The following is a 13,186-nucleotide window of genomic DNA, read 5'->3' as shown; positions in this document are numbered from 1 at the left end:
GTCCATTCTATAAAGCCTCAAGCTAAACGCTATTTCTGACATTTTGAATTGAAAAAGCTTCCTGGATGGGAAGTAAAGCGTCTTCAAACTTGAAAACTTTCTTGGAATGATCATTTTGACAAAATTTAGCGATTATATTTACACAGATAAGGCTTTATATTTTGACTTAGCCGTTAGTTAGATTCCCCATGAGACTCTTGCTTATTGCCCTTAGATACTAACATCTTATAACTACTCCACACAACCTTACTTCATAAAAAAAACATTTGCCTCAGCAAGCAGATTCACTTGAATAACTAAAAGGAATTATACCAGCTAGACAAAAGTTGAAGGCTGGCTCTTGAAGTCCAACTGCTTCGACAACCTAGAACCCGCCTCAGGGGTTGAAATGCACACTGCTCATTTCAACTCTAAGGGGTCTAAGTTTCCCATGATGCACCTGTAACCAACCCAGCAACCAGCACCTAAACGAAAGCTCAAGCTGAGCATCAGAGGCAACAAAGCATCTCTTTTAAGCCCTTTGAAACAAGAAGAAGCATTCTTCCCGTTTATTGCTGGGAAGTCGTACGAATAGCAAAAATAATACATTTAAATATGAAGCTTTAAAAACAGACTTAGTAGGTGGACAAAACATATCATTTGTAATTCAAACGGTAGGCAAATGTTCAGGTTACAAAGAGCAGAATATTACCCTGCTTCCTCTTCCATCCAACCTTATTAGGTAAGACAATAATATATGCTGCAGCTCGTCTTCTGCAGCAGCAACAAAAGGCTAGTGTATTTTATGAGCCGGGACCATAGAATTAAAGTGCATACTGCTCCCACATTTGATAATTCAGCCAATCAACCTAAGGTTTACCCTGACTTTATTGCTATGTAAATCTCAGTATCAAATTTCCTGGTTTAGGCTGGGAGAGGGAGTGGCTCCTCACCCAGAGGGGAAAGGCTGTGACTCAAATGAGAGCAGGTTCTGATCCTTTGACAAACACAAATCAAAAAGGCAGAGATTACAGAGCATTTCTCTGTGTTAGCACAAGAGATCAATCTGAACAGAAGAACACTGTTATACACTAAACAAATATAAGGCGGACACTAGATATGTACGCCTGGAAACGCTCTGCATTAAACTCATAACTACTAGGAGCACCTTTTAAGCTTAATACTTAAAGGATTAGTTATGAGTTAATTCTTAGATTAAAATGTCCTTAAAACAAACAAAAAAAAATCTAATTTTGGGGCACCATTTGGTCCCATTTCAGGTCTTTGCTGGTTGTTTTTCTTATAGGGATGACTATCTGTTAGCATCTGTTGATAAACTACAAGCTGGAATTTCCATGCTTGAACTGCCTCACATTTTGACACTTTTATGGGTTTATTAGGATTTTATTTGATAGATCGACACAAAATACTGTTTATATTTTACAAATATATATCGGCATGCATGTGAGTGTTAAATTTCTTAATGGATATTGGGCTATTTTCTATCATAAACATGAAAAATACTGAATAATTAATTTTAGCTCTACCACAAAATACAGAGCTAGAAAAATAAAATGGAAAAAAGGATGGATGGATGTACAGACTGATAAAATCAATGTGACTTTCCCTGTATGTTTTTAAACTTCTGCATTTTGCCTCTGGGCACAACTTTGCTTTGGTAAGAAAATGTGGAGAAAAAAAATCAGATTATATAACTCTATTCTTCTGAAGAAATTCCCCTTAACTTAAACATATCAGATGTCTCAGCTGGATATAGAAAAAAAAAACTGGGAGGGATGTGAACAGTTTTCGTTTGCACAGCATGGGATAAATGATGCAAGAGTGAGTAAGGCATGTGTTCTAGATAATTTAGAGAGAAATAATTATGTGGTTAAATGTTGATTGGTCTTTGTCAGTCTTAATATTGATGGAGATTAACAAATCAGGTTAAATGCTATCTTACTGCCATGGTGCTGCCTGCTTGCCTCCCACTAATTTCACTTTTTGAAGTTTTAGTTGTAAGCCACTTCAGACACTGTCTATAAAAAAAAAAATGCACCTCCATCAGAACTTTTCATGGTGCTGCACCAAATATCCAAAAGCAATGCCCATGTCCAGAATAAAAATCTTTACAGACATGTCTAAAGAGGCACAAAATGTGTGTTAACAAAGAACAGATCTGAGCCACCCAGACATGTTTTTTGTGTGTTTTTTTGTCCACATTTGTTCCATTGTTTGTGACTTTAAAGGATAACAGAAGCCTCACAAAGGTAGGCCTGACCCATTCAGGTTATTTTTTTTACCTTCGACCGCCTTTGTTCATGATGCTCTGGGTAAGAATGCGAACAATAGACGATGATGTAATGTGAGAGTTGGTTTGAAAGGCCACCAAGGTGTGGTGCTGAATGTAATCTGAGAACAAGAGTCTTGTTTCATCTTTGACTTCAGCCAGAAGTACACTCACCTTACTCTGTATATTACCTTTAATGAATGAGAACTTCACAGACAGACATTAGTATAAGGATGGTGTGAAAATTTTGATTTAAAGCAACACTGTATATGTGGGACTGTGTTTTAAGTGTTTTAAGATTACACCTTTTTTTTTTGAGGGGGGGGCGGTATTTCGTTTTTATACAGGCTGTAAATGAGATCACAGTCAGAACTCCCCAACCCCTCCATGGTTATTAATGTAGTCTCATAGGTACAAACTATGGTAACACACAATTCATTACAAGTCCTACACTATATAGGATTACTGCTGAGGATGATAAATCTTAGGCTTTTTTCCCCTCTATGTTTTATAGCTAAAAAAAGCACAGAATTCATAGAGGAACACATAGAATTAATGTAGTAATGTATGTGACAACAAACAAGAAAACTCTTAATGGTGATATGTTGTGTTAGAGACTTTTGGCCTGGATAATCAAATACAAGCCCATTTGTTTTTGGACCTTTACTAACTAGCAACAAGGACAAGCCTTAAAGTATTTCCACAAAGAGCTGTATCCAAGCATATTAATGGAAAGTTTAGGTCAGGGGTCACCAACGTGGTGCCTGTGGGCACCAAGGGGCCCTCAAGGACAACATGGGGTGCCCTCAGCATCTTTTGAAAAAAGAACAATTCACCAGTGGACTAAATCTGAAATGTTATTTTTTACTGAAGCTCTTATTTTGAAGTATTTATGAAGCATTTTATCATATCAATAAATTAGAACATTTGAGGATTTATATGGATTTCATAATGAGAATATCTAAAAGAAAATTACAAATGAAAAGAAACAATAGAAATATGTTTATTATCTATGAAATTCAGGTGAACGCCGACTCCTCTAGTTCATAGGTCAGTATTGGTAGCCCGTCCTATGACTCAATACCCATAAAGTAGCCCTCAGCCTTAAAAAAGTTGGTAACCCCTGGTTTTGGCTATGTTCAAACTGTAGGCCTTAATGCTCAATTCAGTTTTTTTGGGTGAAATACGAATCTTTTGTGCTGCTGTTCACATTTCCAAATATATGCGACTTGTATGTGACCTCAAGCGTGAACTGCATTCATACAACACAAGTGTCCCACATGCACAGTGGAGGACGTGATGACGTCACAAGCGAGCGTGCCCTGTGTTTAGACAAATAAACATGGATGGTAGTGCGATCTTTTATTTCTTTTCCAACCTCAACCCCTGGATTAACAACACAGTCTTTTCAAGAGGATTGAAAATAAAGGCTGCTCTCTGCATTATTGTCCGCCATGTCAAGTATTAATGGCGTACAGTTCGGATAAATGCGACCTGTCCGTTCAGAAACAAGTCGCATTTGAGAAGATCAGATATGTATCGGATTCAGGACCACATAGCCAAGTGGCCTGGGTCGCATTGGAAAAAATCTGACATGTGTTGTTCAGACTGTCATTAAAAGATCAGATACAGGACGCAAATGTGAAAAAAAAAATCGGAATTTGGTCACTTCAGGCTTCAGTGTGAAGGTAGCCTTAGTGAAGCGAAAAAGCATGCATCTTTACCCCACATTCTTAGTTGGTAAAAAGAACTACACATAAGTACACATTGATTAACATACTTTTCCAGTTATGGAGTTCTGAATAAAGCATATTGACAGACGGAAAATTATTTTTTAACTTAAATTTAAGGTACAGGTACTGATCATTTTCTCTTTGTTTTTGTTTTTTTACATTTTGGTATAATTACTGCTCAAAGTAGATTGCTCTTTCAGGCAAAGGCATGTTTTAGAGTCTCTTTACTCCAGTTAAAGGATTAATCAATTACTAAATTATCTATTAATCATTTGAAATGTCAATTAATTACGATTAATCCGATTAATTGTTTCAGCCCTAAAATAAACTACCATGGGTTATTTGGTGCAAAGACATCATCAGCAAAAATATTGAAGACTTTAAATAACAGTGACATGCGCCATATGTCATTTTTATTCATTCACTTTAATAATTTTGTTATATATTAATATATTATGAATAAACCGAAAACTATAGCAAAAGCTTTCATTATGTAGCATCCAAAGTGCTAAGCAGGAGATTATAGCAGCCTCCTGTTCATCCAACTCATTGGAAACAAGAAGCAGAAAGATGATAAAGGCATGAAGAGCTTTTATTGGGTGCACACTATCAGTCAAATCGGTAACTGATGTTAATCGTCTGACTAATGTTTTCTTGTTGTTGGCTGAGAAGATTTAGAAGATATCATCATTCATTTTTAACGTGGACAGTTTTCTCATTGATATTAACAGTTTCTACATGCATTAGGTAAAATTGTAGCTCCACAATGTTTCAAGATGAAAGGAACTAAGAGTTATAGCTAGAAAATGGCAGACCAACTTACTGAGATTTACAGCTGCAGCGACTCTAATAGCAAACCCATTCCTGCTTGCAGGATCCATCAACAGCTCAGGAGGCTTATCTACTATCAGACAATCTTTATGAAAAAGCCAATTTTCTGGTGGCTAATAACACCTCCAGTACATTTCCAAAGGAGAAATTATTTTAAAAATATGATCAAATGTCTGACTTGCTGAGCAAATGTTCCCTGCCTTTACTCAGGTTTGAATATGGATCTAGAAAATTTAATTTATGTATCTTCCCATTTTATAAAAACAATCTTCTGTACAAGGAGTTTTATTGTCTTCTCACCCAATTTCACATTCATCTCTTGATTTCGGCCAGCCAGTCCAAAAAAAATGTGGAAAGTAAATGTGCAGAGTGTCTAAACCTTTATCCTGCTGGTCTGCTGCTTCTCCAACGTTTAACATAAAGACATCAGATTTAAATGGTGTGTCTGCTTTGATTTCCACCTTATCAGTAGTCATCTTCCTCAACTCAGGTTCTGCTTTTCATTTTGCTCCATCTTTCCTCCCAAACAGATTTCTTGAACTAGCTGTGCTTAAAACTACTCACGTGTTTGCTTAGTTTTATAACAGGTACTCACCTTCAAAATGTGGATGTATATGTGCTGGGTAGGATCCATACTGAATCAGGACAGGAATTTCAAGCCCTTGTCGGACCCATTCCACCACATGAGGGGATGCAGACGAGGCAAACTGCATCTCTGGTGGAAGGAAACTGCACTCCAGTTCCACTGAGTTTCCAACCTTTCCACGAACTTCTGACTTGATGCCTTCCGTTGTTACTGATGAATTTAAGCAGTGAAATAAGTTTTAGTAGTTTGTCAAACGTTCTTTACATGAGATAATGAAGTGATACTTACAAAAGTGGCAAATGACTACAACTGCAGTGAAAGTCTGCCGGTATGATCTTCCTGACCCCATAGCTGTCACTCACACAACCTGCAGCCTGTTCACTCTGTTGGCAAAAGAGACACAATTGCCACATTCCCATTACTTCCTTGGCTGCACATAGGATGACAGCCATCTGTGACAGCTTTCCAACCTAAAAAGACTAACCGAGCTGTCAGTACTGTCATCATTTTACAGGAAGGGAGAAAAGAGCATTTGGATTTTTCTATAGTTTTCCAATAACTGGAATTCATCCCATATCATTTCACAAATGGGAAGAGCAGCCTCTGCAGCCAGACAGCCTGGCCTCCTTCTCCTTTTTCTACAAGTTGATGACATAAACGCCATATCAATCTTAGGAGTCACGTGAGCAGCAGCAGCAGCTTAGTGTTTTATTTAAAGCACATCAATGACGGTACCTGGCTGCAGCATTGAGACTATATGCGGTCAAGGACAGGATAAAATTGAGAGGATAGGACCAAAAGGAAATATTAAGGAATTCTAATTAATGTCAAAGTGCAAAAATGCTTCAATTTTGCTTTTTGTGTTTGAAATGTACTACAGTACGCCGACCTGGAACATCCATTTCAATGGGAATCTTTCATTACTTCTGGTTTAGGAGACACCAACGGACATATTTGCAACACATTTTTCATGATTGTTGAGTTGTTTGAAAAAAAAAAAACAATAAAATAGCTGCCAGCAACCATCTGTTCCCAGTAGAGCAAAGTTGTGCCTCCAGCCCTGCTCTATATATCATGCATTTCAATGCAACCGCAGTCAAGTAAGCAGCTGATGTTGGTTTCCAGGTTTTTACACAGCCTGTGTTTTTGGAACTTTTTTGTTTCCCCAGTGCAAAATAATCACATTGGGACCTTTGAATTTTTAAAATGTATTATAATACCAGAACTCATTGAATAAAGCATAATGTTCTAGAAATATATATATATATATATTTTTTTTTAATTTCAACCATTTTCTAACAGAATTATTGAAAACAGGAGGACTTGCGGTTATTGCTATGATCCTGTGGGCTATGTTGGCCTTGGCCTCAATAACACTTTGACCTCTGAGAGAAACATAACATTGAGGGCAATTCTAAGATCTCTTTAGCCTCTTTCCCACTGAAAGTAGTGTGTTAATGCGTGTTTTATAAACATGGATCGACCCACTAACAATTGACATTTGGCTACCTTCCCATTGGCAGAAGAAACTGGGTCTAACCCCTCACTGGCAGCTGCATGGCCTCTGTCCCGACACAGCTGTGTGTCTGGTCACACCATCACACAAGGTTAGCTTTGATGATTTACTAGTGCGACAGAAATCAGGAAAGTAAACAATGGAGAGAAACATGTAAGGAAGCCAGGGCGTAGTCAGTATTCTTCATTATTTTCCTCTTATCTATTTGAATCCCTCTTACCAGCGCTGCTCCATGTTTATCGAATGTAAACACAGTGGTTTCGGCTTGTTAGATCAGATGTGATTGGTGCGGCGTGTTGACGTCCATACGTTGCACTCAATGGTATCAAGTAATTTAGCAGGTAAACCCAGCTCTGGCTATCCCACAGCCTGCCAATCAGTGCCTATTTTAACACAGGTAGCGTGCAGAGTCGTTTGACCCAGGTAGACACGCATCAGTGAGCTGTGAACTGCCACTAAAAGCTGATTGTTACCAGGTTTAAACAGGTTTTTTCCCCCTTGACAAAGGCTTTCTGACTGGCTACACCTCCCATTCAGAATGTATGTCCTAGTCTATGGTCAAGGACCACAAGAAACCTTAGGATATCGGGAATTAGAAAATCCAAAAGGTTGGATTTTTACCAATTTGCAATCTGACTCATCCCAGCATTTTCTGCACAAAATGTCTGCAGGGGAAGCTCATGGCAAGAATCGGCATGATTATCTTGTTAACAAGGCATTGACTGTGAAAACAAATTGGCAGACAAGTTGGGACCCAGCCTTACTAATTTACAGTGTAAAAACCAAGCTATTTTATGTTTTTAGTTTAACACAGTATCTTAAAGCCTGCAGCATGGAGATATTTTAGTATTTAGCAAATTTGAATTATCAGATTATTGATGGTCTTGTTATAATTTCCAATTGCTATCCAGAGTGATTAACACTCTACCGCCACATCAGCAGTCATGCACACCTTATTTCCTGTTTGCACCCCGCACATTTATCGCCTTTCTTTAAATGTGGGTCTGGGGCAAAGTCTAAACCAGTGGAAAACAATTACGTAGGCTGTCAACAGTTGCTGTGCTTGGTTCAACACACTCCCATGCTTCAGCAAACAGCGCACCATACAAGATTTTCTCTAGAATTAATGTGAGAGTGAAAACTCAATCTGCAGCCCTTCTGTTCATCACAGTCAGCTGGAACGTAAACACTCCAATCCTCAGTCCTTCACCTACCTGACTTTTTGCTGTTGCATAGAAAACTTCATGCTCAATCGATTACATTTGATTTAGATGTAAAGTGTTTGAGAAGAGAGGACAAGGAGACAGGAGGAGTAGCTGACACATTATGGTTATGCTTCAAAGAAGTAAAATCTGATACATTCAGCCCGGCTGTCCATCACTCATCTTCATTCTGCTTAGAATGAACAGATGCTCAGTATACAGGCGCATCTCAATGAGTTTGAATAACAGAGAAAATGCTTATTCATCTTAGTGATTCAGTAACAAAATTATCATTTATCTACATTTTTTTTTACAATATTTCTTTCTTTTTATGTCAAAAGAGAGGGATGATGGTATTGCATAGGGTGATTATTGCATAGATACGAACAAAGGGAAGTGAGCAAAATGTAGGCTTATCACAACTCACTTAATCTTTCCAATATAAAACAATAACTGTCATAATAATTGTCAAAGTATTTTTTTAACATCATGTAGCCCTTCCTGCAGCCTTGAGGACTGCAAAGCTAAGCCATCTAAAGAGAACTCCACATTCATTGCAGCTTATTACCAGGAAATCTTGGAGCTTTTGTTTACACTTTTTCTGTCAGAAATTTTATTCGCTCTCAACTTTCCATAAATAAACAATCCCAGAAGTCTATGCCAGAAGTAAGTTAATACAGCCGAATTTTTTAATTGTTTTCATTAAAAACGTTTTTCTTCAAACTTCAGGCAAGTCAAACTTGACCCTGACTGCTGCTTTTAGAGATCCTGTAAACATTTCTCTTTTCTTCATTTAATCATCTATATTTTGGCAAGTGAGATTCTGTGAAACTCAAATAAAAAGTTCACACAGAAAGTTTTCAAGGAAATCTAAATTTAAGATCTGGGTATTCAATATGACTTCATTTTATACAAAACAGGATTGACTTCTGGAGGTATCTTTAGACTTCTGGTGTTTACTTCCAACATGGATGGTAAATGCAGTTCAAGTTAATATGCTGCATGCTGAAAAAGGGATGAAATGATTAAATTACTTTAATTAAAAATATGCTACACAGACTCTAAAACATGCTATTTACTGAAAGATGAACCTTTACAGCTTCAATAAAGCCATTGCATTTTCAATCTAAGATAAGAAATCTAAATTTCTTATTACATCTTTACAAGTATATATATTGTACTTTTTTTTTTTTTGCCATTTACAATTAATTTACTAAATTCCAAACATATAATCAAAATTAAATTAATTAATAAAAAAATACTAAATGAATCAATAGCTGCAGTCTGACATTAAACAGCCAAACTCTTTATTAATAATCTTTTACAGGTTACACTCCTTATTGGAAGTGTCAGTCTACTAGACTATCGTACTCTATAACACCACTCCTGTCAATTAGAAAATCAAATTTCTAGGTTTGGATTCTCTGTAAACTCATATCTGAATTACTACCATGTGTAATGAATCTAGATAACATGAGTTTTAATCACTGACACCCTCTTTTAGGAAGGTTCGCCACGGAACGTCAATATTGAGGAATCTGGCTTTTGACAAACTGCTGTATCCGAGGATAATAATGAAAAACTTAGCATGAGAAAAAGCCCCTCCTGAACCAGAGAGAGACAGTTAAAAAATAAACCTTTTGAAATGCATAATTTGCTGTATTCTCTTTCCTTAATTAGGAAGAATAAAGACGGTAAGGACTGAATGCTTAAAAATGATGTCTGTCATCTGAAGCTGTCAAGAGGCATTAGAAGAGAGAGTTTTTTGTTTAAAAAGACTTTAAAAATAAAACTTTCTTACAGTCTGATTGGTCATGATTATGCTTGTATATGACTGGCAAAACAGAAAACAATAAAGTGGGGAAAAAAAGACAGCGAGGAAAACACAGCAAGAGGAAAGATAAGAGTAAAAAAAAAAGGCTCATTAAGCTGCAGGACATTTTCTGTCATTAAATCAGAACTAAAATACTAAGAGCAGCCAAACAACACACAGCCGCTTTGTTTAGACGCCATAGTGAGTCAGACTCTCTGTACATTTCCCTCAGACATATTCTGCCTCCGTCCTGCCACTGATAGCACAGCTTCAATGGTCGTGCACTCTGGAAAAGCTTTAAAGATATAATGAACGAGCAGGTAGCCCTTAAAGGAAAGCAGCTGGATTTATCACCTGAAAAAAATAGAAATGTCAGTGACAGGCGTGTTGCTGGAATTCTGTTGCTGCCTTTTCAATCTGTGTAAGAAGACGGGCCGAATAATCATGACTGAGGCTCAGATTTATCAGGCTCCTCAAACGACTGCTCCCTTAAAAGCCAAAACATGGACAGTCTCCCAGACAAATGTTTTCCAGTCAAATTGAGTTTCTCCTCTCGCAAAAAGTCTTTCAGGAATCCACATTGTTGGCATCAAAACAAGCTTTTTTTTTTACGTCCATACCAGTTTATCGATTGAAGTGGCACGGTGACTGTACCCTTTAAGGAAAATGAAGCACTAAACTTTCCCTCAGAGTGTGGACTATTTCAAGACTGCTTCTATCTGCCAGCAACAGAAATTGGACATTAACCTCTGAATAGATTGCAAACAGAAACGATGGGAAAAGGTCAACCACCAATGTGCTGTGACTGTAAAAAGGTAAAAACAGGCCCATAAGATGTCTACTTCAATACCAACATTAGGAATATTCAGCATCAACTACCAAGGCGTTATAATGGCCATAAACAAAGCTGTAGATGCAAATAAAAACACGACTTGACCTTTTATCTACAAGATCTGCTTTGCTGCAAGTCAATTCAATGTGACCAATAGATCTAGTCATAAAGGTTTCAAAAATATCAGATTTTACGACCTTTAGTATTTTGCACCAAAGAAGTGTACCTGTCAATGCACACCAAAATTTATATACACAGTCCTGGGAAAAAGTACTTCCCCATGACGAGGATTTCTTCAGTTTCTCCTTCTTGGTCAGACTTTATTTTTCTTAAGAGTCAAGTTAAATATCACAAAAAAAATAAAAATAGAAATATAACTGTTCTGGCAACAAAGCGTTTGTTTTATGCTTACAGAAACGTCATGAAAGCACCCGTTTCTGGTATTTTGAGAGTGGAGTGGTGGCCTAGTGGTTAGGGCATAGGGCTTGGAATCCTGAGGTTGTTAGTTTGAAACCCACTCCCAAAGACTGCCAATCTGGGTCTCTGAGCAAGTTCCTTAACCCCAGATTGCTCTCTGGACGCTGCACAGTGGCAGCCAACTGCTCCCCAAAGGGGATGGGTTAAATGCAAAGGTTTAATCTCTTCAATGTCTCCAATAAAGTTCAATTTATATATATATATATATATATATATATATATATATTTTTTTTTTTTTTTTTTTTTTTTTTTAACAGTAGCTATTAGAGCACATTATCATTTACCATTACAACTGCTGTTACACATTTGCAACACACCTACATTTCTATGTATTTATTGTGAAAAAGTCAGAGTAACAAAGTCGATTTAGCAACTACTTTAAGGCAAAAAACATTAAAAAAAAATTGTATATACATGTATAGAAATGCAAGTTTAAAATGAGTAAACTAATATTCTTTTAGAGCTTTTTAAAACAGAAGAAGCTTTCCAAAGTAGACATAACATTATCAGTTTCATCTACCTCAGTAATTGAAGAATTTCTTATCATTTAGCCATTATTACATTCAGGCCATGGAAATCCACAAATCCCTTATAATGAAGCAAAATAAATCAATCTTTAATGCCAGATCTTAAAAATGTCAAGAACTATTGAGAAACAAGTCAGTGAAATATTTCAGTCAGGTACTGGGTTTAAAATTAATTTAAATGCTTTGGGATTCAATCAAACTACAGTGAGACCCATTATCCACATAAAATATAAATGGACCAGCAATGATCTCTGGATCAGCCAGTCTAGCAAAAGTACTTCAAGAGTGGACAAAGTACTCATCTAGGACACCATAACAACCAGAATATTTATAACACTAATGGCCTTACTTGCATTCAGTTCGGGTGAATTCGTATGAATAAATGGTAAAAAAAAAAAAAAAAAAAAAAAAAAAAGGGAAAAAAAAAGAAAAACAATTACAAAAAGAAAAAAGAGTAGGGGAGAATTTAACTCCAGGGCTAAGAACAAAATACTAACAAAAACAACTTAAAGGGAAAACTCCGAATTGCTGCACACAAATATGTTCTCTTTAAACTGCATGTTAAGCTTGTCTATTTTTCATTGTGATGTGTCCATTGTCATTCAATTCTCTTAAGAGTAAATTCCCTTCATGCCCAATGAAATTCTAAAGCTGCAGTTAAAAAATAAATAATAAGAAATGCCAAGACATTTCAAAAGGACTAACCATGATGGAAAAAATAGGAAGTTGTGTCACCCTAAAGCCAAATAAAAAGGTCACCTAACCCAAATTAGAGCATGTTTTTTTAGCTCTTTTGATGGATAGTTTAGGTGTTTGAAGCTTACAATAGAAGGTGGATCTAAACTTGATTCCTCTTTCTTTTTTTCTTAACCACTAGGTTAAAGTTGGGACTAAAATTAGACTGCACACCCTCTCTCCTTAGGCTTATAATAAGTCCATAAATAGATGAAACAGTATTGTGAAGATTATATTTTATTAATAATAAAACCTTCCCTTATTACCTGTAGCAGACAAAAGGTAGAACTGGTGTTAAAACAATTAATATCCATTTGCATAGTCTTTGTGCTACCCTGTTCAAAGTTCAAATCTTAAGCGTAACAAACTAAATGAAAAAAGCATCTGCAAAAAAATGTGAAAAATAGATAATTGGATTCATTATTGTGTTATTTTAGCAGATATGAAAATAAAGGTTTACTTGAACTTTGTAATGTAAGCAATGAAAACATGGAAATTAACAAAAGCATAAAAGCTGTGTTAATACCAGTTTTTCATTTGTAAAGCAAGATATTTTACTTCATATATTTTAATGATTAAATTCAGTTAAAGAAGGATTGAAAAGCACCAAGCTTAAAGTATGGTTGTGGCTTTTAAGGATTATCATCTTTAACCCACATATTTCA

The 13,186-nt window shown here is 36.4% G+C and overlaps 1 protein-coding gene across 2 annotated transcripts in view; it reads right to left on the bottom strand.

The window, feature by feature from the left end:
- LOC119772066 (protein turtle homolog A-like) overlaps nt 1–13,186 on the bottom strand; it is an 87,974-nt gene that overhangs the window by 65,707 nt on the left and 9,081 nt on the right. For both annotated transcript variants that reach the window (XM_038268348.1, XM_038268347.1), the window contains exons 2-3: nt 5,708–5,802; nt 5,429–5,629 (exon numbers count right to left, since the gene is read on the bottom strand). In XM_038268348.1, coding sequence (XP_038124276.1) covers nt 5,429–5,629; nt 5,708–5,768 — 262 coding nt within the window. In that variant the 5' untranslated portion in view covers nt 5,769–5,802. The remainder of the gene's footprint in view (nt 1–5,428; nt 5,630–5,707; nt 5,803–13,186) is intronic.

The sequence above is a fragment of the Cyprinodon tularosa genome, unplaced genomic scaffold (genome assembly GCF_016077235.1).
Source record: "Cyprinodon tularosa strain WSP-4 unplaced genomic scaffold, ASM1607723v1 ctg7, whole genome shotgun sequence".
NCBI classification, from domain to species: Eukaryota; Metazoa; Chordata; class Actinopteri; order Cyprinodontiformes; family Cyprinodontidae; genus Cyprinodon; species Cyprinodon tularosa.
This window is presented reverse-complemented; position numbering and strand designations above follow the sequence as displayed.